The sequence below is a fragment of the Chlamydotis macqueenii genome, chromosome 4 (assembly GCF_036417535.1).
Source record: "Chlamydotis macqueenii isolate bChlMac1 chromosome 4, bChlMac1.mat, whole genome shotgun sequence".
Taxonomy (NCBI): Eukaryota; Metazoa; Chordata; class Aves; order Otidiformes; family Otididae; genus Chlamydotis; species Chlamydotis macqueenii.
The window spans coordinates 4,404,790-4,432,492 of NC_141559.1; the positions used below are offsets into that span (position 1 = coordinate 4,404,790).

Sequence of the window (27,703 nt, forward strand, 5' to 3'; positions counted from 1 at the left end):
ACAAAACACCTGGCAAACCAAGGAAGAGGTCCCCTTCTGCTCATAATGCTACTGAGATCTCTGCAGATTATCAATTTTTTTTTCTCTTTTTCCATTTATTCTATCTGTAGTTACTGCTTACCTCACTTGCACAGGCCATTGTATATAAGGATGAATCAAAATAAAGTGAAAGCAATCAAGTATCACACATTTTCTTCTATTTATGACACTTCCAGCTAATTCAGACTCATGGAACTGCATTATTTTATCACAGCATGATAAAACATGATATTTTATGCAGAACTTACAGTACTGATCTGATAAAAGTGGCTACAGGTAATTTAAAAACTATGTGAAGCACAGAGAAGATGGGATAACAACACCGAAGGCTTACCGAGGCGACCAGGAATGACATGCGCTTCAAGTTCCAAGCAATGAGGCAAAATGACACATTTTCACTAAAAATGCCAAGAGAGGAGCCCACCCCCAGAGAAAGGCGCAGGCCACGGCTGTGCCCACGGCGCGTGCTGCCGCCGGCCGCCGTCAGAGACGGCACGATGGCTGTCCCCGGGGGCACGGGGCGGGCGGCACGCGGCCCGGGGCCTGGCACCCGCGCCTCCGGCAGAGCCCGCTTCTCGGCCACCTCGCCAGGGGACCCCGGCCCCCGCCGCGGGCCGTCCCGCAGGGCTGGCGGGGAAGGGGCAGCCCCGCCCAAAAGGACGTACTTCTCTGGCTGCACATCTTCTGCGTGTTAAAGTATTTACGGCCTCGACATACTTGGCACGGGAGAAAACCCTACACGTTAGAAGAACGCTGGAAAAAGGTAATATGGCACCTTGTAGAGAAACAGACGGTATTGCTAGAGCTGCGGGTGCCTAGAGAGGAGGTTTGCAGACAAAAGGCCTTCTCCCTCCAGGCCCCATGGACCGCCGAGGCCCCCAGGCAGACCCCCCGGATTTGAGGGTCCTGTGGCACCCGCGCCCTTTGAGTCATTTCTAGGAGAGCGAGCAGGAAATCCACACCTCGTTTCTCCTCTTTGGAAGAGCAAGGTGATATAAAATCCACGCTAGATCACACGCTAACGGCTGGCAACGCACTACAGAAAGAAAGCGAGAGCTCCCGAATCATTTCGGTCTCAGTTCTTGAAGGCTACTAAACACAGATGGCACAGAGCAGCGTTAAGATTTTTCTTATTAAATAAGTGCTAAGAGCGCGATAGTATTTATCCCAGAACATTAAAACCGGTTTTGAATCAAATGAAACATTCACACGGCGCGCGCTGCTCGGGTTTCTCAGCCAGCTGAGTTATTCACACAGCACAACTTCGAGACCAAGCATCCAGAACCAGATTTTTAAAACAAAACAAAAAAAAGCCCTCTGCAGCCACATAGAAAAATATTATTTGTTCAACTGAATACCAGGATGAAGGTTCAGAAACAGGATGAAAACACAGGAATGTTTAATATCCTCTTCCGAACTAGGGACACTACGTAGGAATACGAAGCTGAGAGACACTCGTAGGAAAACACCGAACGTCAAGCTGACCAGAAACAATGCACGCGTTTCCTTAGCCCAGGAGAGCTCTTCCTGGGGCCACTAAACTCATTTTAAACACAAGCATGCTCTGTAATTTAAGCATACCCAGTGTAATCTGAAGAATACAAGCGCTGCTATGAGATTACTGATCTCGTTTGGGACTACGCCGTGCCAAGTAATCCAGTCACAGGCCGCTCACAACCGGCCATTCCGCAGGGGAGCAGAACAGTAAGAAGCCAAAAAACAAGGGAGGTCCCTGACAAACGGGATTCTGGGCTGGACAACAAAAACGGGGCGATGCTCCCACAGAAATCCGCAATCACATTTAAAATATAAAAAAATTAAAATGCTTAAAATTCAAAGCCACTCCTTGTTAATCTCTGTATGCCACATGAAGGCAGAACCCCTTCCAACCTCTGCCTGCTCCCCTGATGAGCCAAAGCCTTCTCCACACACTGATGCACCGCTCTGAAGAGCAAAAGGCGTTCGGAAGAGCCACCAAACAAACGTTCTGCTCAGTTTGCACAGAAGAAAAAAACACGGCAAGGTATCACTGGGTGCAGGAGTGAAACTGAGCTTTTCAGCCTCCTCTATAAACACACACAGGAAAATTCCTTTGTGCCGAAATTTCTCATGCTTGGTTTTAATCCAAACGTTGGGTTTCTTTTTTCCCCTTTCAGAAAGCCTAAGGAAAATCAATGGAACCCCTTAAGAGTTACATGAAAGCGAAAAGAAAAAAAAAAAAACAAACTTTCATTTTATGTGGAAAAATGTGTCTCTATTTTTTGTTCTTGGAAAACCTACACAGATTCATTTTTACGGCGCAAAGCTGGCAGGCAAAACGCTTTGTCCTTAAAGAACGAACGGTGGTTTTAAAATATCAGTTATTAAAAACCAAAAAGTATGCATGGAACACGCTCGGCGCAGTCGAGCACCTCCCTGCGCCCACAGTATCTCTGTAGAAATATTCACCGAGTCCAAGTTTTGTCTTTGTGGCCGCTGCAGGAGCTCTAGTGACTATTTTAGGGTGAAATAGTACAGGCAACGGCGAGACCCGCGTCTGGGAGAGGAGCCTGAAGTGGGCGCGTGGTAAGGGGCACCGGGGCCCTCGCCACAGGAACATTTGACACGCGCGGGGCTGCCAGGTTTTGCAGTGAGCCCGGTGTTTCCACAGCTCCTGAAGTCAGGGGATTACAGGAGAGTCACGGCTTCCTCTGAAAAGTGGAAAGGAAAACAAAAAGCAAGGACATCTGAGAGCCTTCAAAGCAGGAAAAATAACTTCACATCAAGTGCTGAGTACTCCAAAACTACAAACAAAATAATCCCAAATACGACCATCTCATGATCGGGAGGGTGGAAAGGGGACACTTGAGGTCAGCGTCTCTGTGCAAAAAAACCCACAGTAACATCTCTCACAGCGGTTTAGTCAGGTATCAAAGGGGAAAGCCCAGCGCCAGTGTGATTTGTATCAGGTTAGGAAGTCAATTTACTGCTGCACGGTTGCCGCTTTTAAAAAAGAAAGTCAAAGCATTTACTGAATTTATCAGCCAAGCGCAGAAACAGTCTATGAAAGCTAAGCATCGGATCAAAATTGACGTGAAAGCCAATATTTCACCCCGTTACAGGAACAACAGTGCTGCAGCTTTATCCATCGTTTCGAGAAACTCCTGATGAAACCCGAGGGCTGGACGTTGACCTGATTTTATCTCCACAGCTCTTTCAAGAGCCTGAATCAGAAAGCAATCGCTAGAGATGCGGTGTGGCCCTCGGAAAAGAATAAGAACTGGCACGCAAATGACGAGCTCCTACGACAGCCAAACCTGTCTGGTCTGCCCTACGCTCTTCCCTTTTTTTCCCCAAAAACGCTGTGGGGTGCTTTCTGCCCAGCCTTGTTTCTTGCCCCCATTACACACCTCAGACCACGCGGCTCCGAGGTCAAACTCCAGACAGAAGCGCGTGCAGCGCTGAATAAACAGGGAACATCAAAAAGGGCGTTACTGAATACAGCTTCTGTATCTCCACCCTACAAAACGCGGTTCCAAACACTGTACTAACCCTACGGTCAATGAGAACTTTGAGAGAGGCGGCGAGGACCGAAGCTCTGAGAACACTGACTATTTCAGTACCTTCTTCCACTGAGACACGGACTTTACCACATGCGACACGTGAAGGCAGAACATGAATGAGAGCCCAATTCATGTGCGCCGTGCGGGCTGTCAAAGTTCCACAGAAGTACAACAATCTGGTTTTTATTACTAAAACTATAAAAAAAAGGGCTGTACTTAGTAAATTTAATAAGCTTGGGGTATTTTATAAACCGTTAGCTGTGAGCATCCAGGAACAGAAAAATTTAAGAAGCAGACACCCACCCGATCTTCACTCCTTCACTTTGGAGCAGGTCTCCACACACTGAGCAGGAGACACCGCTAAGGCAGCAGAACCTGGAGCAGAGAAGCTGCAAACAGGGGCAACGCGTCCATCCCTGGTTTTCGGCTGCACAGCACACCTCAGGCTGCTGTGTGACCAGTGACCGTGTCTGCTCTGAGATAAAGTGAACTGGGGAGAGTCATACTGACCCGTAAATAGCAGTTTGAGCCCCAAAATATATGGCTTAAAAGGGATGGGAACTCCCAAATCAAGCATTTTGGGCTATTCCTGTTGGAGGTTCCAGAGAGCTCCCAAAGCGAAGTCCTCCTCTTCTGAAGAAATCCATAGGCAACTTGGATTTCATCACTTCAGGTCGCTCAGATGCCAGCTTGAATTGAGTTCTTCTCCTCTTCTCCTTCCAACTGCCAAAGCACCACCTGGGGCAAGCAGCCTCCTCCTTGACCCCGCACCTCCCGGCTCCCCAGCACACCGGCACTCGGCCCATCCGCGTGGCACTAATACTTGTGAAAATTCAGTTGCTGCGCTAAGAGCTGCACCGCCCGCTGCAGCAGCAGCTCATTCAGCCGCTGGCTTCTGATGGACTCTCGGTTTGGGAAAAAAAGTTGGTCAGTTTGTCATGGAGATGGTTGTTCTGCAATTTCACCTTTCTAGGATCAGATGAGATGTTGTTCAAAGCCAGCTGAACAACGATGCCCTTCTGTGAACTCCAATTAAGGCCGGTTTCTTTTGTTAAACCTGCTTTCTTTTGTGTCACAAAACAGCGTTACTTTCATTTCCTTCAAACATGCAGTTTCAGTCAGGACATCACGTTCACTGCTGCTGCTCCAGCAAAAGACTTGCAGAAAAAATCCTACCTGAAACCAGAATCCTTCAGTTCCACTTCGGGAAAGTATTAAAAAAAAAAACAAGACTGTCCCTCAGAAAAATGTCATATTTGACACAGCCGCTTACAGACAGAACAACACATTTTTGCAAAAGACAGACACACAAGAGGGATTGATTGGGCAGAAGCCCAACACCACCTCCAAACCTGACAGTGATGGCAACTTTAAGAGCAGTCTGCTGGAAAATATTCCCATATTCATTCCAATCTTACTTCATTCTGCAAGGATCCACATGCAGGAGGGACTCCCAAGAGGGAAACATCCTTTCAGCCTGCCAAGAAAAAAAAAAAAAGCACAGGAATGCCAGCAGCTTGTACGACACCATCCCCTAAAACCACTCCGTCCACAGCCCCACTGCCCAGGTGATCTTCAGAGGGAGCTGGAGATGAAGGGAAGCAAGAGGCTGACTGTATCCATCATTTCTATCCATGTCCCATGAGAAATCCGCACGGTTTCCATCCCATCCACGTTCTGAGTTTTGTCCTGGACTGAAGAAGCAAGCTCCAGAGAAGGAAGAGAAAACAGGACAGTTTGGAGGCAGTGTGCCGCCAACGCGGGGTACTTCCAGGGCTATTGCACGTCAGGTCACTTCTTCTGCCCAATGCCATCAGAAGGACGGGACAAGCCTCTGACAGCCTCGGCTCCCAGGTCTCAACCGAGTGCCAGGATGAGGACACTCGATACCAGGGAGTTTCTGAATCCGATCCTGATGTCACCGAAGCCAGCGCTCGTCATGCCCACTCCATCACGTCCAACGGGGACGGTGAAGTGTTCCGCACCCGCGCCTGCTCCTCTGGGCTCTGCAGAGCCTGGACAAATCCGGACTCAAGAGTAGACTCAGCAGCATTCTGAGGATGGAATGAAGGGATGATGCTTTTGTTGGATTATACAGAAATCAAGCAACTTTCTTTTTCTTTTTTCCCCTGTGCAGAGGCCCCATACCACAGAAAGGCTAGCGTAGGTGTACTCTTCGGAGAAGGGCAAAATTTATTTTCCATTAAGACCAACTCAAGAAGGGCTGTTAAACCACAACTATTCTGCAGGGACACGCCATGGAATATAAACTCCAACCACGCACGAGAGATGTTTATTTTCCCATATTCACAGCCACCCACAAGCACCCCTTTCACAATTTCCTGCCTCTGTAAGCGACTCCACCGGTGAAACGAAGCGCAAGCACAGGAAGATAAGAACACAGTCCTCCTGCTTTTTAACACACAACACCTCCACACAGGGATGCGTGGACTTAAAATACGCTCCTTCACACAGACTCCTGTTCCTTAAAGGAAGTTGCTCAGTAGGTTTGTACTTCAAATACCTTCTTTTCCGACAAAGCAAGAGATGTGCAGTCCTCCCCTGCGACAGAAGCCCAGGAAACGCATTTTTGGTGGCAGGACACTTGTCTTAAACCGGACTCCCCTGAAGCCAAATGCTCACAGCATCAAGTGATGTGTTCAGACATACTTTACCTGGCTAATAATGAGGAAAAATTAATAAATACATTTATCTTCAAGTGGACATGCTGTTAAATAAGAAGAACCTAATTTCTCAACCAAAAATAACGACAGACACTCGTAAAACAGACTTTTTTTTTTTTACGTTGGCTATTATGAAGTGAGCAGAACAGGGCTTTTGTCTCCCTTTTTTTTTTTCCTGATCAAGCATCACTTGCACCACAGCATAAGTGAAGAAGGAACTGAAAGCACTTAAACTTTGGACAGCTTATATAGGAGACTGCCAAGCCCCTTGGAAAAAACCTCTGCAGCACAGACACCTTGACTAATTCCATGTCCGTGCGACAGCAGTGTCACACACAGACCCCGGCCGGGGCCCTGGAGGAACCCCGCAGGCTCCAGCGGCCCAGGGTTTGGTCAGGAATCACGAGCTGGGGTTTTAAGCAAGGGATTACTGTAGTCAGAGCGATGAGGGGGAAAACGGAGTTACTTCAAAGGCAGACTTCACACACAGTCCCAGTTCTGGCTCCTTCTGTCACCCCCTGAGAAATCACGCTTGGGGAAGGCTACCGGAGAGGAGGAGAAAAAAAAATAAAAATCTCAAATTTGTCCTTGATCCCTTCTCTTGGTCCCGATTCATACTCCAGGAGATCTGTAGTCCCTCTGATGTTCTCCAGCAGCCTCCTGACCCTGCCACAGCAGGAGCTGGTCTCTCTGTTGTCCCATCAGCTGGACAGGCAGGGATCACGGTGCAGGCATGCACATCATCTATTTTATTTCTTTAACGGGGTCAGGCCACGCTCCCGGTTTCTCCTCACCAGGGATCCTTCTCAGCACCTTTTGCAGAGGGCGGCAGCAGCGGGCAGGGCTGCTTCCATCCCTCTCCATGACGGGGGAGAGCGGCTCTTGCAGGAAGGATTTCTTCAGGCCAGTAAGGCCTTTTGCTTCTGGGCTCCCTTTTAAAAAATACACGACATCTTTTTCCATTTGGAAAACCTATTATCCAATCTGATCGCGTATTTCCGTGCTACGAGAGATATTTGTGCAGCTCCTTATATTTTGGCCCAAGCTGATCGACACCAAGTCCGCAGCAGCCCCACTATAGACCTATTCAGTTTTTCCTATGACCACGCAATCCCTGGAACAAAAGGAGAGGGAGCCGCGGCCCGTAGGAAAATGATCATTTCAGAGGAGGCCTTGGCGGCTCAGTCAGCCCTGAAAACGTAAAGCATACAACCAAGCAGAAACTCGGAGCAAAACCCCTGTTAGTACTTCCTACCCTGAGCGCAAAGCAGGGAGGTTTTCCCGTTCACCCTCCTTGGACAGGCAGCCAGGAGCTGTTACAAACACCAGGTTTCTGAATCTACCTGCCGAAGCGAAGACATGCTCTCTAAACAGGAGCGTTCTTTTCAGATGGGTTTCATCTTACCATCGTTGTGGGCTGAGCTTCCCTGAGGAACAGGGCAGGAGGCAGAGAGGGGTGAGAGGATGTGGAAGGGCTCAGGTCTTCTCCCTGCTAATATCATCTTTCGCAGGCGCTCTCCAAGCGACTCCCACATCTACCTACGGTGTCTGCCTCGCCAACAGAAGTTCTTTGACTTTGTACTGTGACAGAGAAAGCTTCACAAAAAAATGAGTTGGGATGAGAGCTTTGGAAGAAAACGGAAAGGTTTAACATGGGACAGGGCAATTTGTTCTAAGGGGAACGGGAGAAATGCCAGGCAGGAGGAGAGGAGGAGACACAAGGGCTAAGAAATGAGGCAAACCTACCATGAGCCCCAGTCTGCGCCCATTAGAAAAACTTATAAACACAAACAAGAAGAAATAAACAGAGCTTGAGCACTCATTTGCGTGAACTTTCTCTACACCACGCAAAGTGAGGATGAAGTACCTGCTTGTTTTGAGTGACATCTTCAAGGAGAAACAAACTAGACACATAAAAGAGTTTGCCACGTGCTCAGCAGCAGCACGAGTGTTTGTCTCCAAAATGCTGCTGTAATACACTGAGATGAAGTATCCCCAGCGCCTAGGAAGCTGTTTCCGCACTCAGCAACACCGTCTTGCCAGCCTTGGAGAAATGACGTTGGAACAGTGCATCAGTACCAACACGTGCACAAGAAATAAGTCTTCACACTTCAGTCTTGATGGAACAACAGTAATGAAAAAGCATTTGAAACAAATCACTGAAACTGCTTAGATCCTGGTATGCACTTAACCACATGCCTGAACTTAGAGCATATTTTCACAGCTTCTCCTGCACCAACGCTTTTGTCTTCAACATCTTGCAGGTTTTTTCCCCACTTTTCTAAACCTTATGTTCCTCTAGACGCTCAGTCAGCGGACCTAAACCAGCCACCAGCGACCGAAAGGCGCTTTCCGCATACGCGCTACACAATCCTCCTGAGGCGAGACAAGGCGGGACTTCTCCCCGTGCCACCTGAGCTCCGGAGGATGATTCTGCTCAATGACTGCAACCCAGTCACACGTTTGGCAAGTACTTGGTAAACTCTTTAATTCCTGTGACAATAAAAACTGCTATTTTCACAACAAAACCCGCAGAGATACACAGTGGAAACCTGCAGAAGCACCAGCTTTCCGAAACACGGTGATAAAAACAGTGGCAGCTCCTCCATGACGAATGAAGCGTTCTTTTGCTATGCCAAGTGCACGCACGTGCATGCAATGTTTTAAATAAACAGGGTTCTTTCCAAGGGATATTAAGCAGATGTGAAGATAGGAATTTGCAAACCTGATGGCATGCAGATGACTTGTGCTGCAAAAGCAGAAATGTAAACTATTTCAAAACAAAAGTGTACAAATATTTTGGCTTTTAAATGTAAGTGTAGATTTAGCAAGAGACAAAATCTTGCTTTACTTGTGCAAATGTGAATTATTCTACATATTTACAACCAAGCAATCAAAATGTAGCACCCTTACATTCCTCATAACCACACATCAAGCGCTGACAGCAAATACTGAACGATATGAAACGTAGCAATGTCTACAAAGTACACGTTAGCACAACACAGAATTTTGCCCCCTATCAGCGGGTGTCTGATGAGTCACGATTAAAAATCTCCTTACACACAAATTAAAATCTGCGAGGTCCTTTGCTAACTTGTGGCAGGTCAAGTGCTTTTTCTCTGTTTACTTACAATATCAAACTTCTTTTATAAGCTACGCACTGAGTGAATCACTGCCACAGAGATTCCCTTCACCTTCTCCCGAAAGGGAAGAACCTGGCTGGCTATGCCGGACAGCGTCGAAATTCCTTTGAAGTCGAAAATAAATCCTTGCAAAAGACACATGGCCCTAGAATTTCTCACTCTTGTTCCAGTTTCTGTTAAGCCATATCATGTCACTCTTTACATCTTTAGGACACGCTGAGGATCAAATATTCTAGCTTGGCTGAGAGATGCATGGCACAGCTCTGGAGAAGCCAAAAATGCTAACTCCAAGTTACTCCTGCTAACCTTGGAGCTGGCAGGAGGGGGGAATTAAAAAAAAACTGAAATCTCATCAATCTTCAGGATTATTTATTCATTTCACACTCACTTGCTTACAGCTCCAAAAGACTGTTAGAACAGCTAGGGAAAGTATCAAGCTGAAGTGCTCAGAAAGATGGGTTTTCAACATGTGAGCCGTTCTCAACGCTCGCTGCCCGAAGCCGGGCATCCCCAGGCAGCCGAGTGAAACGCTGCGCAGCAGTCGCACCTGCACAACCGGGAAATCTCCTGTTTTTTCACTCAGGACCTCTCTGGTATCTGCTGTCTTACACACGCAGAGGTTTGTGACGACAGCAACCGCTTCACTTCAGCTAACTGCAAACACCACAGGAGCAGCTTGCCAGCCACACGGCAATCCCTGCCGGGGCGGCTGTGCTCCTTAATCTAATGCCATTTAATCCAATTTACTGCCTTCAAGTGCTGTCTCACTTAACGCAAGAACTTCATTCAGGATTACGGCCAGAACACAGCTCTCAGCCCGAGGCTCACGTTTATTCTCACAGCTACATCTGAGGCTGTGCCTACCCAGGCAGATGTCTGCACGGCCTTGGTAAACACAGCACAGGGCCAGCAGGTTCTCCTGAAAAACCCCAGAAAACAAACAGGACGCACCAAACTGAGATTAGTTGATCACCCCCGACGTAAACACCACCAGTACTTCCTTTCTTTAAGTAAGGCAAGTCAAGGAGTTTTGGCTGAAGGAGTCTGCCAGCCAGGCCTTATCGCAAAATGGAATCAAATCACTAACGTGCGCGTGTGACAGGAAGAGGGAAACCGATTTCCAAGAACAGATACTTGTCGCAGACTTGTTCATGCGATTCCTCTCCTGAAGGGCAGCGGAGCAACCACTACATTCATCTTCCCGGATGTTGCAGCCATGTTCCACCGCTCTGGCTGCTTAAAGAGCACAAGGTAACTATTGTTCGCTTTCCCCACCGCGTGATGGAATTAACGCACGGTATGTGTACTCGATATACGCCCGGCTTTTCAATATGGGATCTGTGTACCGAGGCACTCACTGCATCTGCCGAAGCCGCAGTGAAACACCGGGCGTTTTCACCTCACGCAGCCGTCAGGCCGGCGCAGCTTGGAGAACAAACCGTTTATAGACGTGAACCACTCAATTCTCCTACGGTACCTTCTGGTGAATGAAAACTGCAGGTCAGAAAACACAAAGTATGCTTATTTTAAAAATAACCCCTTTAAAAAGTTAAACCTGTTGCTATTCTTGGACTACTGGGCAGCCTGCGATTTTGCTACACAAGAAGTTCAGAGTGACGATGTGGACACCAGTTTCTACATTCACTCGGCAAAAGGTCGTCTTTGAAGCCTAAAGTGACTTCATTATTAATTTTCCCATTTGTAACACCTCATGAAAGTAAAAACAAAACCCAAAAGCACATAGATTGGAGTTCTCTCTCTCACACAACTCAGTGACGTGAAGGACTTTGCTCACAAACTCCTAGGAATTAACCCAGAAGAAAGCAGCAGGACTGTATACATCAGTATGTACTGAGGCGTTTTCTAGAGGATTTAAGAAATACAGTTCTTGAAATGATCTCAGTGGCAACGTGCAGTTAAAAGCAACAAAAGCCAGGTACAAAGCGGTAAAATACTGGACGTTAATGCCGTTAAATGAGCCTTACCAGACCATCACAATTGCTAATAGCGACCGACGCTCCAGGGATGTCGGTTACGTCTCCCACATAGGCGCAGTTGGCCCACAGGGGCTCTCTCTTCCACAACCTCTCTGTAGCAGTCCCTGCCTGACTTGTGTTACCAGCATGGTTTCCAGGTTCCACAGAGTCTTCGTACCACTCCACTACGGCCTCGGGAGCCACTAAACGAGTGTTGGGTTTCAGCCGGAGGTGGAATTCCCTTCCAAAGGCAGTGACGTTAAAATACAGCTGTTTGGGGCTTTGGGATACCTCCCGCGTCGATCTTCTCTGGTGACTCGCAGAGAGGATATTGGAGACGTAGCTTCCGTCCGCATCGGTACTAATGGGAATCACGAACCCGTACGGTCTCGGTCTGCTTTTTCGTAATTCTGCCAAGAGAAATAACCAAAACGAAACTAAAATTAGAACAAGAGCATGGAACGAGCCCAGAGATGCGCAGCTACAGAAGCGCACATCACCAGAACCAATAGTAAATGCCAGGATACAACGGGAATCCTGAGGAACTGACCGCTACGCTCACTCGGAGAGCGGCTCATAAATGAGCAGCGGCTCAGTTACAGCACAACGCACTGCAGCTACCACGCGTTCAGACGCCATGTGTGCAGGACCCCTCTGCCTCACACCTCCCCTTCCCAAATTCCCCAGTTGGGATTCCTGTTAGAGCCGCTCTAAATCATTCCACCAACAAATTCAGCTGGGGTTTAGGTCTGCTTAACAACCAAAGAGGCAGCGACCCTTTGGAATTCTCTTGTAAGAAAAGCCGTGCAACTCCTTCATACACCTCGCACAGAACTGCTTGCTCCCGTGTCAAAACCCCATTAAGATTTTGAAAATCAAGTGCTGCGCTTGGTTACCACTCCAATTTGCATGTATATTTCTGCAGTCTTAGAAAACTGAAATGCAAAAAGAATTCAATGGACATCACGTACCGCTGATAAACGCATCGACCTCTACAGATCTCCTCTAACAAATCCCCTTGCCCAGCAGCTTGGCGTTGCCCTTCCTCTTCGTATAACATGACCAACAGAGCTCAAAATCGAACGGTCTGGCCAGACAAGGCTGTGGCCAACCAAATTCCAGCAGAAGCTCTCCCCAGGCTAACCTGCTTTGGCAGAGGCGTGGGCCAAGCAAGCAAAGCCACAGAAGAAAGAAGGTGACAGCAATCAAAGTCCCATTTACCTATCTTTTTTTTTTTTTGCCATTCCCAGCGGTCAATTACTCAGGATTCCTGTTTAATTAGCAGCAACATTAGCCGACTGGAAACCTTCCAACTGGGCTCTGAGCTTGCCTGTGTGAATATAACACCCCCTCAGTCCCAAAAGAGCCTCTTTCTGTGCAGCCCCTTACCTATATCCTGAAAATAGCATTGTTAGCCTAAGGGAGCCATTGTCACCCTGTCTGCTCTGTGCTATTCTTAGGCACTGCTGAGAAAAGGAGGAGAATCGTCTGCCGCCTTGCACCAGGACGCGCATGTGTTTCCCCTTGCCTTGAAGTAATTTCACACCACTGCAAAACAAGTCCATCAAACGAGTTTATCTCTTCTGTGAGACCCCTTGTAATCTGGAAGCCATCAGGATATTGGGTGTCTGATTTTTGTCCTGTAAAAGGAGAAGGAAAGACATTCCCGGGCCAGGTCAAGCTGGGGGCCAAGCTGCTGCTAAGCGCTGGACCAAACCCCAAGTCTGACTGCCTGTGTATGAGACTACACGAGAGTTAAAAAGACACTCAGCACAGAAATAATTATTCCCCAGCTCTTCTCCTCCTGAGAGAACTGGCTAAAGCAATTTCAGAGTGATATTACCGATACTTTTCATTTACAAAACTCCACGCTGGGTAGCTCAGATACCACCACTAAGTGCCACTGAGAATTCCCCAAATAAACCTACTTAATTAAATGAGCTAAATTTTACCCACTCCCAGTGTGAATCACACTGGAACTGAGAATTAACAGAGAAAAAGCTCAGCTCCTCTCTCCTGGTAGCAGCGGCTGCTTATTTTAAGGGACTCATGCATTCAATTAATAACTTCAGTAGGAAAATGCTGGTAATGGCTCCATATAAGTGCTTTTTTTCCCAATTTTCTTTTATGCCAGTTACGGAGGGATCTGACAGTGTACGGAACTAGCAGGAGGCACAAGGACATTTAAATTCCGGCGCTGGATGTTTACATAACGCACAAACACGATATCCCAGGCGAGTGAGAAGTTCAGTATCATTTTCAAATCCACTGATCTGAAAACGTACTCCACGTAGTCCTGCAGCTAGCAGTCACAGCACGCTTTTCTGTAGCGGCCAACTCAACCTATTTTGCCACACACCTATGTAGCAGGGTCTAAAATCAGAGCCCTAATTAGGACATGATCCTTAGGGTAATTCCCATCTAAACCACTGGGAATTCCGAGGCAGGATTCTAATCTCTCTCCTTAGGAAAGGGACCAGACCAAAGCTCTAAACTCATTTTTATGAATTAGAATTTGGGCCACGAACAGGAGACAGAGCTGCTGGGCTGTACACCCTAACTGGGTCAAAGCAAAAACCTCGATCCTCGCATTCCCCGCGCTTCAGCGATGGGATTTCATTCACAGGCTGACATTCCTCCTTTTACCTCGCCGAGATTCTTCGTGGATTTTTTTTTTTTTTTTTTAAAAGCAGGATGTTCGATGCCAGAGACCACAGTCTGGTGATCAAATCCTGTGTTCACCGCACGACTGAGAAACTGCTCTGCACATCTTGCAGTATTCCCAGACTCGTACTTGCGGGGGCAGAAAAAAAAAAAAGTTCTTTTGCTAATAACAAGAACAGCCAGCTAGCCACAAGAAGGTAGGAACAAAGGGTGGAAAATAAGAACTGTCAAGTTTTTGAGTCAGCAAAAGCCTCTTCCAGAGTCTTAAAATGCTGAGCTAGAAGAGGAAATGCCTTTTGCTCAAAGGCAATTAAAATTAAATGTGACATGACTGAATACTGAAGACATCTAAACCCCTCCGCGGACTTAGATTACCCTTTTTTTCACAGACTGTACCATCTAAGGAAATGCTATTCCAGCTGTAGGTGCTCCCTCTCCTACGCTAAAACTTCAGAGCTCATCTGTTCTGCTAATTCAAAGCTTACAGTAATGATCAGAGGAGAAACACAGAGCAAGAGAAAAAGCACTTAACTTCACATTTTCTTCATTTTTTTAGCTGGCCTTAAACTGCTGCTCCAGTTGCACAATGTTTAAGTCGAAAGGAAGCACTTAAGAAAAAACATCACATTCTTTCATGGTGTGCCAAAACGTAATTAGCTAGAGAATGCCTCTGAAGAGGGCTGTCCGCACTCCTCTCCCCTCAAACACAGATGAAACCAAAGAACTAACACCACAGGCTCACAGGAGTTGTGTCTGCACCGTACAACTGTGGACAATGGAGGTTCAAAAGTCCTAACCATATTTTTTTTTAATCATCTGCATTTGGAAGAGCATTATTTTTTTAGGCACAAGACTTTGTGAAATACATGGATCCAAAATTCTTCATGTAGTTGCCCACAACAGAATTCCAAATGTGTAAACATCCACCTAAAGTCGATTTCAAAAACGCAGCCTACATTGAAATCAGTGGAATCAGCAGAAAAGGAGGCATTTCTGAAAGTTCAGACAAATTATTTCTGTGTCTAAACCAAGCTACCCAAGTTTGAAGACCTTACCTTGTTTCCTTTTTTTTAAAAATCTAAGTAAACCCCATTTCGTGTTCATTATCCCGATTATTTTTTTGCTCACACAGCATGTAAATAAATTTTGATTTTAAGACCCTTCTTTTTCCACCCTCCTGCGCTGCAGCCAGAGGGCCAGCTTTTGTGAACAGATTCATTTTTTGACCAGGGGAACTCCTTTGCCTATCACCGTGACCTGAGCGAAAGCGCTGGCAGCATCATTTTTTCCCAAACGTGTGCTGAGCCACGGCAATGAGATGCAGATCAACGTGCAGTAACCACACCCGCCTCTTTATACGGCTGGCAAATACTTCAATTAGGAACAGCATTGCAGAAACCTATTAAAATCACACCAAAAGCACGACTGTTTCGGCAGAGATGATGCTGGGTACCGCGCAAGGATGCAAACGTGCTCCTGGTGCCATCCTGTCCCAGCTGTCCCAGCACGGGGCTGCGTGCGAGTCCCAGACCGTCCCATACTGACCAGGGAGCTACCGCCAGCTTCCAGAGCTCCCTCTCCTCTCCTGGAGGATGCATCCCAACATTGCTCACGGGGTCAGGAAGCTCAGCTGCCTCGGCAGAAGGACTGGCTCTAACGTAACGCCTCCAGAGCACCGCCGTCTTCTGAACAGCACTCACAAGCTACAACACAACCAGATTGCTGGGTGGCAGACATCCAGCTTTGCAATGGGAGTACTGAGAAAAAAAAAAATTAAAATTTACGTCCTGCTGCAGGAATGAAGAGGACAGCACGTCAATAAAAAGACTGCCTCAGGTTCTGAGATATCACCCTTCCATCCCACAGATAACCGCAAGGGGATGGCACAGAGGTGTTCCACTTAGCCCTGTGCTGCTTAATCACAAGAGAAGATGGCGCAGTGACAAAGACACGACCCTAGCAGGGGTTTTGTCGTCGCTGTTTTCTGCCTTCATCGGTGGCTGGCGGTTTCCAGAAACCAAGGAGCACTTTTGGTCCCTCCCAACAACCTGGAGCACTTCAGAGCTACCACTGGCTCTGTATTTGGCCGCCTTTAGGTGGCAGAAATGCCCAGAAAGACAAGACCCCAAGGACGGGTGGATGTCTTGAGAATTGCCACCACTTGCACCTGCAGAGGGACGAGGCTTTGCAGTATATTTCGGTGCTGGACACCATGAGTTGGATGAGCAGAAGCAAGGGACTGCAAGAAGAGAGGTACACCCCTCGTTCACTCACTTCAACGTCAAATTGTCCCAGGCATGCAGACAGCTCAAGAAATTCTTGTTGGTGTTTCACAGCCTCCGCCGAACCGCAGGTGACCGTGTTCCGGGCAGGCCGTGGGGCAGCCGTTTCGCAGGCTGGACATCCAAGTTTTCCTCCAGAAATAGGACTGAGCAGCGATGAAGCTCTGCTGTGTGGGAGGCTGAGGCAGGAAAAATGAAGATGCAGGAGCACCCCGAGCACCAGAGCCTTTGGGCTTACTGTTTCACGAGTGACAACAGCACGATTCCCTCCTGACAGCTGCCAGGCTTCTGCGGTACATTATACATTAATGCCGTTAATTAAGCTTGGGTAACTCCCTATCCCTATAATACACTCCGTACCGGTATTTTTTTTTTAAAAAACACAATCCTATATGCTTTAATTTGTCCTAAGTGACTTTCCAGGCTAGGAGAAAAGATTAGCTGCTGACAGCAGCCAGCGCTGGGCCAAATCAAAATATACAACACTGATGCAAAGTGACACCTAATAGGGACTTAAAAGTAGGACAGCCCATTTGGAGGCAATCCTAAGGCAGGTTTTACTGCCGCCACTCAAACTCTACACCGAGTAAGCCATACTTTTGGAATCAGAATTTACAGGATCAAACATTACTTTAAATACTAACAGTTCAAAAACATAAAGCGTAGGACAAATCCCAGCGACTCTAAGTGTTAACTAGTTATTTGTGCTTTGAAAATACACGTTTCCCCTCAACAAAAGACCATGGCTCCCTGAAAGCCTGCTCTTGGTGAGCCACCAGACTGTTCCTCCTGCTAGCTGGACCCCCAGGCGCTGACCCACAGAGCTGGCGCCAGCCAGCGTCTCCCTCCTGTGCGCCTCAAACGGTCCTGACTACAGCAATGCTCGGACCGGGAAAGAAAGGAAAAAAGAAAAAAAAGAGTTATTTTCCAGATGAAGGAATTTTGTCTGATGTACTGTATAATTTAAAAGACGCATTCCTGTATAGCTTATGGTTTCTGAAATTCAAATACAATCCATTTCTCATGGAAACAACTAGAAATAAAACACAGGATCAGCATACCACTGGAAAAAAAGTCTGTTTGCCAGTTAGGTTTAAATGTACCTAACTGCCTCCACTCCCATTATTCACCCATCACAGTGGAAACCAGCCTAAGCCCAGAAGAAGGCAGTGCCAGAACTGAAACTGAGACAAGACCTCCAAAATTTAGAGGAATACTTGAAATTCTTCCCTGAACAAAACCTCAGATCAAAATCTGAACCAAAACCTCACAACTAGAGGTCTAACGGCAACTGGAAATAGAACTGCCTGGGGTCCATTCGCACCGCTACCGCAGCTCTCACTGAAAAGCTCCAGAGCACACTCCAGCGTGCAGACACTGGCGCTCGCCGGGGCGTCGCTGGAAGGCTCAGCTCACGAGCGGGTAAGCGGAGGAGCAGGTGAGGTGGCACACCCGTGCACTAACACCCCAGGAAGAAGCCAGCTTTCGCAGCTTCCCGCAACCTTGTCCACCCCGCAGAGCCCTAAATTATCTGGCAGTTTAAATGAACACAGATCTGCAATTAAACTGTGCGCGCATGTCCATAATTATATGAAGTTTCCTGTCTTTAGAAAAGTCAGAGAGGCTTAGGTTCCAACACGAAGGACGCCTGGGCACCAACAAGCGCCGTTCACTTCAGCACCCTTCATCACAGCCACCAACCCCGCTGCCCCACGCTTTCCCTCCCGAGCACACCAGCTCACAACCCAACAGGCAACGACCGCGGTTCGGCACGCCGCGAGCACACCATGCCATCGACAGAATACCAAGGGGCCTCAGCAATAGGCAATTTTTTTTTTTCAGCTAAAAAAAAAGGCTGAACTGTTCCAATACAGAAGAAAAATGATACGAAGACAGGGCTGGCCCTGGCCAAACGGAGCAGGCATTTCCTCCTTGATTCAGAAACGCAGAAACGAAGACAAAGCACTGAACTCCGAGCGGATTTGCTGTCCCATTCAGAGGGCCAGTTTAAGCACGCTGCCGTTTTTAACTTTCGTGGGTTTATACTTCAGAGGGGAAGCACAGACCTGTCCGGATGCTAAAACGCGTAACGCGGGGGCAACGCAAATTCAAGTCGTGCCACAGCACTGTGAAACTCCAAATGCACACTAACAGCGCGGGGGTACACGAGAGAATGTACAGATCATTTTTCCAGAAAGTAAACTTTCTTGAGCTTACTTATTTCCAACAGCAGCAGTAACAGTTAAAGGGACTCACCTACTTGGATCTGTTGTTCTTTCCCAGCCTGCAGAGGAGAAAAAGAGAGACATGCACAAAGTTGTTAGCACGAGGACTCCGCAAACGCGTGACAGCCGCTCAGTGCTTCTCTAGGGCTGAAAAACCGCTTGGTGTCTATCGCACCATCTTATTTTTTTTTTTTCACATTTTTTGGTTTCCAGGGACGGCATTTTCCCCTCACTGCTCCCACCGCCACACTACCAGCGCCCACGGTTAAAGTTTAACGTAAATAAAGCCGCTGAGAACTCCGGATCGGTACGCGGGGAGGGGGGGGCAGCGGCCCGATGCCCGCACCGGCTGCGGTACGGCGGGGGTGGAGCGGGGGGAGCTCCCCGGGCCCCGCGGCACCAGGCCCCGGGGGCTGCCAGCGCCCGTCCGCGGCCAGGGAAGGGGCCGCAGCCAGAGGGACCCCGCGGGCCGGGCCCCCCCGCCATGCAGGAAGGAGGGGAGGGAGGGGAGGGGAGGGAGGGAAGGGGAGGGCGGGAGCGGGGCCCGGGCCGGGCGGAGGCCGCCCCGCCGCCACTCACCTGCCGGCCGCCCGCGGCGCGGAGCCCCAGGAGCGCGGCTGCCACCACCCAGAGGGGCGGCAGCACCATCCCGAGCCGCACCCCGCCCCGCCCGCCTGCCCTGCGCCTTCCCTTTCCTTTTTTTTTTTTTTTTTTTTCCCTTTCTTTCTTTCTTTTTTTTTTTTTTCTTTCCCTCCTCTCTGGCTGCTCCCCCCCGCACCCCGCCGGAGCGCGGGCTGCGCGGCGGGGCCGGCTGGGCGGGCGAGCGGCAGTCACCGCGCCCGGCTCCTGTTGCTCCCTGCGCCGCTCACCGCAACCTGCGCCGCTAAATAAAGCCCGTACCGGCCCCCCCGGGCCCGGCTCCGCCTTCGGCACGGCCCGGCACAGCCACGTCAGGGGCCGCCACCGCCCCCGGCACGGCCCGGCCCGGCCCGGCCCGGCCCAAGGCGGCGGGGAGGGCCCGGCCCGGGGAGGAAACCACAACCCACTCGCGAACGGGGCCTTCCAGCAAGGGTTTGGGTGGGATGGGACCTTAAAGGCCACCAAGTCCAACCCCCCTGCGAGGAGCAGGGACATCTCCAACCGGATCAGGTTGCTCAAAGCCCCTCCGACCTGGCCTGGAACGTTTCCAGGGATGGTGGGTCAGGACCCACCAAAACAACTTTCTGTCGGCCTCTGTCAAGCACAAACCAAGCGGATCGTTGCTACTCAAAAGGTTTTCAGAATAAATGAGTGAAGCCTAACTATGATATTCCTTTAGGTTGAACCGCCTGCCAGAAACTGTCGTGTCCACACAAAAAAGAAAATACACAAAAAAAGAAAATACACAAAAAAGAAGATACACAAAAAAGAAGATACCAGTTCTGCTAAGCCCAGGTCACCTCGTGGCAAGACTGAAGAGGAGAAGGCACCTCCAGCCTTGATTTTCAGGAGATATCCTGACTATTTACACCGCACCAGCCTGCGGAGCAGCTCTGCCCTTTCTGAGAACACAGGTCCTGAATCGCATTACGTTCTCTCACAAAGCAAAAACAAAAAAAAAAAATCTTTCAGAGCAAGTGGGAAGGCCTGGACATGTGTCTTATTACACATGTAAGATCATTTCTGTACAAAGAACACGCGAAGCAGCCCGTTACGCTCCGCGCGCTGTAACAGCGGGCAGCTGCATGCCGCACAAGAGCCGCTCGTTGGAAAGCCCAGAACCAGAAAGGCTGAGGTCCTGTAAATTGCTAGCTACGCAATTATACGTTAAAAGCTAAGGGCAGTGAGTTTGCACAGCCGCAGTCTCGGAACTGCCAAACTGGCGATACCAGCCTACGCCTGCTTTCGTCTGCGTGGTAATGAAGACATCGACTGGCATTACTGGTAACTCACTGCTTCTCCCACAGGGCTTTCCCCTCACCCAGAGCACAGACGGGCACCGTTCCACTTTTTACACATTTTTCAACAAACAATCTTGTGGGTTTTTCCGTACTACAACACACTCGAGTGCGTTACAAACCACCCATTTTCTGAGGTGAAACAATAAACCAGCACCATCTCCGGTGCTTCATGCAGGCTAATTCAAGGTGCAATTCATTATTTTATCTCATTTTCTTCCATTTGATCTAGCTAAGTTCCAAGCCAGGCTCTTTTTGATTTCACAAACATACAAGGCCAGGCTCCCCGCAATGGGGAACACACAGGAGGGGCTGGTTTAAGCAATTCCCTCCGCATCTTGCAGGAATTCTGCAGAAAAAAGTCGTTCTGACGGCTCGCTGTCACCCACGGAGCACCGCTGAGCAGGACTGTGAAGGGAACAGCTAAGTGCAGAAAGCCCTGACAAAACAGACACAGGGAGCCAAACGCCTGGCAATCTGTAAGTCTGTTTCTGTGATCAGAAAAACATTCTTGCAATCAAGTTGTGCGTGCTGCATCCTAGGTTGTTGAACTTCTCCAAATTAGCTAAACAAGATTCTAAACAACAAGAGACAGGCCTGGAGGCCAGGGCAGACACTCTGTTTTGCAGTCTTTGAGAGCAAAGAACCAAGGTTTCACAGAATTGTAAGAGAGAAAAAATAAGGTGTTAAAATTCGATGCCTTATCAGCTATTTCAAATAAGAAACAAGACTGAGTGCCGTGTCTGTAACAAATGTCAAGCAAGGTGGTACCTGAAAGTTCAGCTGAACATACTACTACCAAATAAATCAAGGATTTTCCCATGCGTATTCCACGTCTGACAGATATTCACACACACACGCATATATCTATTTACATATGCATGCACATACACAGATACGTATCCCTTCAAAATCTGTCAGGCATTTGCATTTCTATAATCATTCCTCCCAGAACTGCTGCACCCGAGCGGCTTTCTGCCTCTGTGCAGTCTCTGCTGCTGCGCTGGCCTGACGGCCACAAACATTTTACGCACCCGAGGTCAGGCCCGGAAGCAGAGGCACTGAAGCCTGCAAGGTTTCGCACAGAGACAGATTCTGGAGCGCGACTGCAGCAGTATTTGCACGGCAAAAATAACGCTCGTGGGAGCACGCGCTCCGTGCTGTGAGTAGAAGGCGGCGTTACCTGACTAGAAGGGCTCTGGAGCACGGTCTGCCGGAACCCTCACTTTCTCTCACAGCAGAAGTGCCTGCAACACAAAACAATTTCAAAGCAAGTTTTAGTTGGAGCAGGAGAGAAACTTTAAAGAACAATATTCCCTCTATGGAACCAAGAGAAATCACCTGAAGAGGAGTTTTTGCAATGCTATTTAATACGAGCTTTCAAATACTGATTTTTTTTTTGAGACAAGCCCCTAGCAAACCTGACTAGAACATCTAGAAATAACATCTATAGTCTAGACAAATCACAGCCTTCACCGATCACGTACACACACGTGGTTTAATATTCAGCTTTTTCAGTGACATTTCCTCATATTTAGGAATCAAGTTTTCCTCCCCCATTACAATTTTCTGGGTTCCTCACCTGCTATGTTCTTTGCCAGCCTGCATTTGATGACCTTTCTTAACGGCGTCAATTCTGCTCTTTCCAAAACAGACACACTACCAAAGATCAGCCAGGGGTAAACCAAGCTATTTCGGATAGCACAGATACCCACTTTGAACGCCTGTTCTAGAACACTAAGAATATTTTTCTAAGCATCGTGCGGAGGACTGCCTGTTCTCACAGGCGCTGCGGTAGCCGTGGGCCATGGGGGACATCTTTCTTTAGGAGAAGATAATGCAGGCTGGTTCAGAAAAAGGTAGGAGGCAGTCCAAAAGGGGCAGTTACTGAGCTACTTTGCCACCTCCGCAAACCGAAGAACACATCCCTTATACAATGCTTGGGCTTTTCTTTTTTACTTCTTTTTTCTTTTAATCTTTGCCATTTGAACCACAGTTTCTTCTTTCTTCTAGACAGCAGCTCTGCTGAAATTTGGCTTTGGCGCCAAAGCCTGACCTCCCATCCAGGTTCTCCTCGATGAAGCACGTCCTGATGGAAATACACGTGCAGGGGCAGGATGCGCCGTGAGGCAGGGAGACTGCAGACCCAGATCTTGTTCCTGTGAAACCAGAGCACGTGTACGTAGCCTGGGCACGTTCCCAGGCCGCTCACCGTTGGCCTAACGAAAAGTAGAATTATTTTTTTTTCCCCAACTAATTAGAGATGCAGTGCGATCGTTCAACCCAAGGCGGTATCAATCAGTTTCTGAGCACAGGGCCTATCTGAAAAGAAGGCCCGCGCCTCATTTTTGAAATTCGTTACTATCTGCATGTCAGAAATGCCTGAGGTCCCATTCACGGGCTGGAGCCCCATTGTAGCAGGCATTGTCAGCGCACACAATAAAAAGGCCATGCACAAAGACCTTTCAGTTTAAGGGCTGTGGTCATACTACTGGGGAAAAAAAAAAACCAAAAAACCAACAAAACGAAACAAACCCCCTGAAACCCCAAAAGCCTGTATACAAGAACCACATTTTATGTTCCTAACTGGAAACCAATCCCTTCCTGCAGGCGTGCAGGGTTCGCAGCACAGCCGTCCTCGCACAGCGGGGTCTCGGCTGAGGCTGCGGCGTCTCTCCGGTACCATCGTCAGCTCACCGGTAACGAAGGTGCCGCAAGCGGCTCCGGACCTCGTCGCTACCATTGCGCAGGTGTCAGTAGCATTGCCACTGCAACCCGAAACACGGCCTCCTCTCCAGCTCCACAGCCTAACTCCGGTCATGCATTCCAGAGCTGCAAAGCCCTTTTTTGCTGAGATATCCCGTTTAAAATTTTAACCTTATTTGCCATCCAATGCCTTCTTTTGTCTGATTTCCAAAACTGCCCAAGAAGTTTTTTTTTTTGGTGTTACCCGTCTTGGGTGTTCACCACAGCAGCGTAAGGAAGGGATTCGGGTATCAAGGTGTCAGACAGCACGTGAGACGCAAGCGCTCTATAAATGAAAATGGCCACAGTTTCGCCTTCACGGTGCGTTAAAACTGGGAATATTGAACCCCACAACCATACTTAATTGTCTTAAAGACTCTATTAATCTAGCAGACTGTTAAATGAAGAAACAGAGTAGACCTATTATTTTTAACAAAGCAGCGTAAGATTTATGGTCAAGATTTAACCACAGGACATAGGAAACTGGAGAGAAAAATGTGAAACATGAAAATTAAACTTGTAAAATACGATATGAAAAATAAAAAGTAAGGGAAAGAGGCAGCGCTGGTGACAATTCTGAATAACAGACACATTCCATACCGTTGTTCCTGTTTTAAGGTGGTTAATCTTGAAATGAAGCGTGCCAAACAAAATGCAATGAAAACCACTCTGAATCCTCGTAAGAAATGAATAAACAAACACCCATAAATCATTCTAAAAATAAGATCCAGTAAGACCAAGTTTTTAAGGGCCTGCGGTACCGCTAGAGAAATCAGCGGTTCTTGTGTTGTAAGAGGTTCCTGGAACTGCCGAGGCCGCGACCCCAACGCGCTGTGCGGATCCTGCCAGCGTCCAAGGGCCATTTAACACTCGTCCTTACCTTCAGCCCTGAGAAGAAAGTAAAGATGGAAAACACCTTTCTCACCCCGCAGGGCCGGCGTGTGGTTTGCACACGCTCTGCCTTCAAATTCTAGAGAACTGCCTCACGTGAGGGACAGACTTCCTTGAACGACACCCATATGCCAGAGGTATGGGAACCGTTAAGCCACCCTTATTTTTTGCTAGCATTTTTCCCGTTGTAAAACCTTCCGATTCACGTTTTTATACATGTGCTCTTCTGCGCAATCTCCTGGGATGTACAGACAGAGAGGTGATGGACACCTACAGAGAACAGCTGAGGCGGAGCACTCGGACGCAGGCTGCTCACACACCCTCAATATTTTTTCCACTGATAAGAGAAAGAACAATTATTGGCTTCTGGGAATCCACATTCAGAGGCCTTGAACAGGAATTATGTTTGCCAGGGATTTTTTTAACACGCCCTCTCCCCTTTTCTATTCCATTGACTGGGCAGAACAGTGCCTGCACTGGGAGGCACGCAATCCGAGGACTTCAGTAAGGCAGAAGATGCTGCCCAGCACTCTCTTTAAAACAGAAATCCCCTCCCAGTTAGGCCAGATGGGAGAGATGCTGTAACGACCACAGAGCGGCCGTTCTTTCCGCAGCATTTATCGCAAGCTGAAAGTGTGACAGCACGTTTGAATTTCTGGAATTGTAAAAGCAAACCTTTCTGTTAGGGCAGCCAACCAGGCCTGAGGAACCGGATTTCAGCAACATTTAATTCCCAGGACGTCACAACCAACGAAGGGCATAAGTAACGGAAGCATGGCAAACGTTGCAGCGCTGCTCACGGCCCGACATAACCCTTCAGGCACAAACATTTACTACTTCTGCAGCCACGTACTGCCCAGCAAGACAGCCCTGAATATGCTAGAACTCCAGAATTCTTAAGCAAAGGTGATCAGTCACATTTACAGAAATAGCACGTAAAACAGTTCCTGGGAAGTGCAGGGAATGAATTCTCAGCATAGGAGCAGGCGAAGGTAAACTCGCCATAAGGAGAGGGGACAGAGAAGGGGAAGCTCTCAGAAAGCCTGAAGTCCCCTGTAAGAATCCTCCCGTGAAAAGCAGCGCCATCCACGTCAGCTCACTCAGAGAAGGAAGAGAAATGAGAGCTTTGCCCTAAAGCTCACAGCAGGGCCACACTCGGGCAGCGTTCCGGCCATCAGGACAGAGACACCCAGCTCCCTTAGGCCCTGCCGAAAACGCTAGCCAGGAGCTTCCCTCTCCTACGCTGTGTACGCAGATCTCTCAAATTCACGCGCTTCCTGGCAAAGTACCCAAGCAGGCGAGTATTACCGCTTCCACTTGAATTCGCTGGGACGCTTCCAAATCACTTCCATTTCCAGAAGGAATTAAACCAGGTGCTTTGACTCTGCAAAGCAGCTTAAGCTACAATCCTGATACCGCTTGCTGCTCTCACATGGGGTCACGGTCACTAAATATTTGAGCCAAAACAGCAATAAGTTGAGGGGAGAGAGTGGCAAAGTTTAGCAGGTAGACTCTCTGCCTCTCTGGACTCTGCGTCTCCACTCTCTCTGTGAGGATCCATCTGCGTGGAGAGATGAAGGTAACCGCAAGGGACAACCCCAGATACTGTGTAAAAACCAGAAGCTTAAAGGAAAACGGGAACTGAGCTTCTGACCTTACCTAGGGTCGTCTTACCACGTCAAGGCCGGGGTTATTTCCCGGGCAGCACGTGAGAGCTGCAGCTTTCACTGCACTGCGTGAATAGTCCTCTGCCTGTGCATTAATGGATGACTTGGGCTTCTCATTCTTACCGGCCTTTACAATATGGGAGAACACAGAGAGGATTTCTTCTGAAATAGCTGAAATAAAAAGACAAAAGCAAGCTAACCTCCTGACCTGTAAAACAACCTCGGAGAGAAAGCCATTCAACACAGTTGCTCGCTGTTTCTGGGAAAAGGAAAAGAAGGGGTTTGGGAGAGGAAACAATAACTTGTACGCTGTTTAAGAGGGGAAACCAGCACAGCAATCTGTTCCTGACGAATTTACACGGGGTAGAGGAGAGAGTAAACCCGACATGGACCAAGCAGTGACACAGCGTGTGGTAAGCAAGGACTGAACAAATTTAAAGCAAAGGAGGAAGCACTCAAGTGAGATGGGAAAACAACTTTTTAGAAGATCAACCTGCTTCTCCAGGCTGAGGAAAGGCTGAACGGCGGGGAAAAAGAGAGCAGTGATTTCAAAACAGCCTCCACAGAAGCAGCCCAGCCCAAGAGCACCCGCTCTCTGGTGGGAGTGCCGCGCTCAGACGCGGGAGCAGCCGTCCGCAGCTCGCGTACAAAGCGTGCTCCCCGCCTTAGGAGCCAATATTTCTGCAAAGGTCACGCTCAGCCTGGATCAATCCTGACACCAGTCTGGAAGTGCAGACAACCAGCAAGCTTTCCAGCACAGCGCATGGGGAAAACGAGTCTCTGAGACAGACCAGGAGCTAGGAACTCCAGTCCAGCTTCACCATCCAAGTGAGATATCCTAAAACCGGCTCCGGGCTTGCAGTCAAGCTCATCATCTAAGGAAACGCCAGACAAATTTAAAATGCCAGTAACTGCTACCAGCCATTTGTTTCACTCACTGCCATCCTCATTCCCTTGTCAGATCCTGAGCAGCAGTACAATGTCCTTTATTAAAATGGCCAAATAATTAGAATTTGTAAAATTAGATTCTTATTAGCAAAGAACTTCCTCTGAGAGAAAAATATATATTTAAAATCTCAAAGGAAGGAAAGGGCTTAGTCAATCCCTACTCCATACAAAATGCCTTAGGAAAGTTCCCATCTAGTTCTTCTAGAGCGCCGTGTAGCACAGAACATGCAAGATGATCCTTTTCCTGTTCTGTTAATTCGCTCTTTGCTCCCTTGCTGCTCTGCTGGAAGAGACACTGGACAGCACGCTCTTTTCATAGGTGTCATTCTACGCTCAACGGGAACTTTGAATTCGGCAGAGGAGCAAGAGGGAACTCAACACACTAGGCAAAGCAAAAGTGCCAGGTTACAGCTCGCCGGTTCCGCGCTCAAAACAGAACCAACGCTGCCGCAGCGAACTAACAAACGCTTCAGTCTCTCAACAGTTTCCTTCATTTAGAGGAAGAGTTTTTATCTTTGCTGGGTTTCCATTCATTCAGATAGAAACAAAACCAACTCATCAACATGGATTACAAAACAGAAACAAATTACAGACCTATACGCTGTCATGCAAGGCATTTATCTTACAACAGTTGAGGGGAACAGGCTACTCACCAGTCCCCGCTGTTGTCCAGATTGCTACGACGTGCAGAAATCGTGCAGAAATGACTTTTAGTGGTGATCCACATCGGTTGGCACGCTCCAAGTTTTATTTGAATCCCAGTTTTTACTGAATCTGACAGCTTAAAGACAAATATAATAAAAAGCGCAGGATTTTATCTATTTTTCTTCACAATTATGTAAAGCTATGTATTTCATATGATTTAAAACAGCAAAACCACTCATCAGCACAAGTCATTTACAAGGTTTTCTCCTCTTTGGTGTACCTGAAGTATGGGAGGCTCCATGCAAAATTAAATTT

General features: G+C 48.2%; 1 protein-coding gene across 2 annotated transcripts in view; it reads right to left on the minus strand.

Annotated features, from left to right (window-relative positions):
* ADAMTS3 (ADAM metallopeptidase with thrombospondin type 1 motif 3) overlaps positions 1 to 19,424 on the minus strand; it is a 77,795-nt gene extending 58,371 nt beyond the window's left edge. For both annotated transcript variants that reach the window (XM_086746895.1, XM_086746897.1), the window contains exons 1-3: positions 19,135 to 19,424; positions 18,587 to 18,614; positions 11,394 to 11,794 (exon numbers count right to left, since the gene is read on the minus strand). In XM_086746895.1, coding sequence (XP_086603021.1) covers positions 11,394 to 11,794; positions 18,587 to 18,614; positions 19,135 to 19,203 — 498 coding nt within the window. In that variant the 5' untranslated portion in view covers positions 19,204 to 19,424. The remainder of the gene's footprint in view (positions 1 to 11,393; positions 11,795 to 18,586; positions 18,615 to 19,134) is intronic.
* Between the last annotated feature and the right edge of the window lie 8,279 nt (positions 19,425 to 27,703).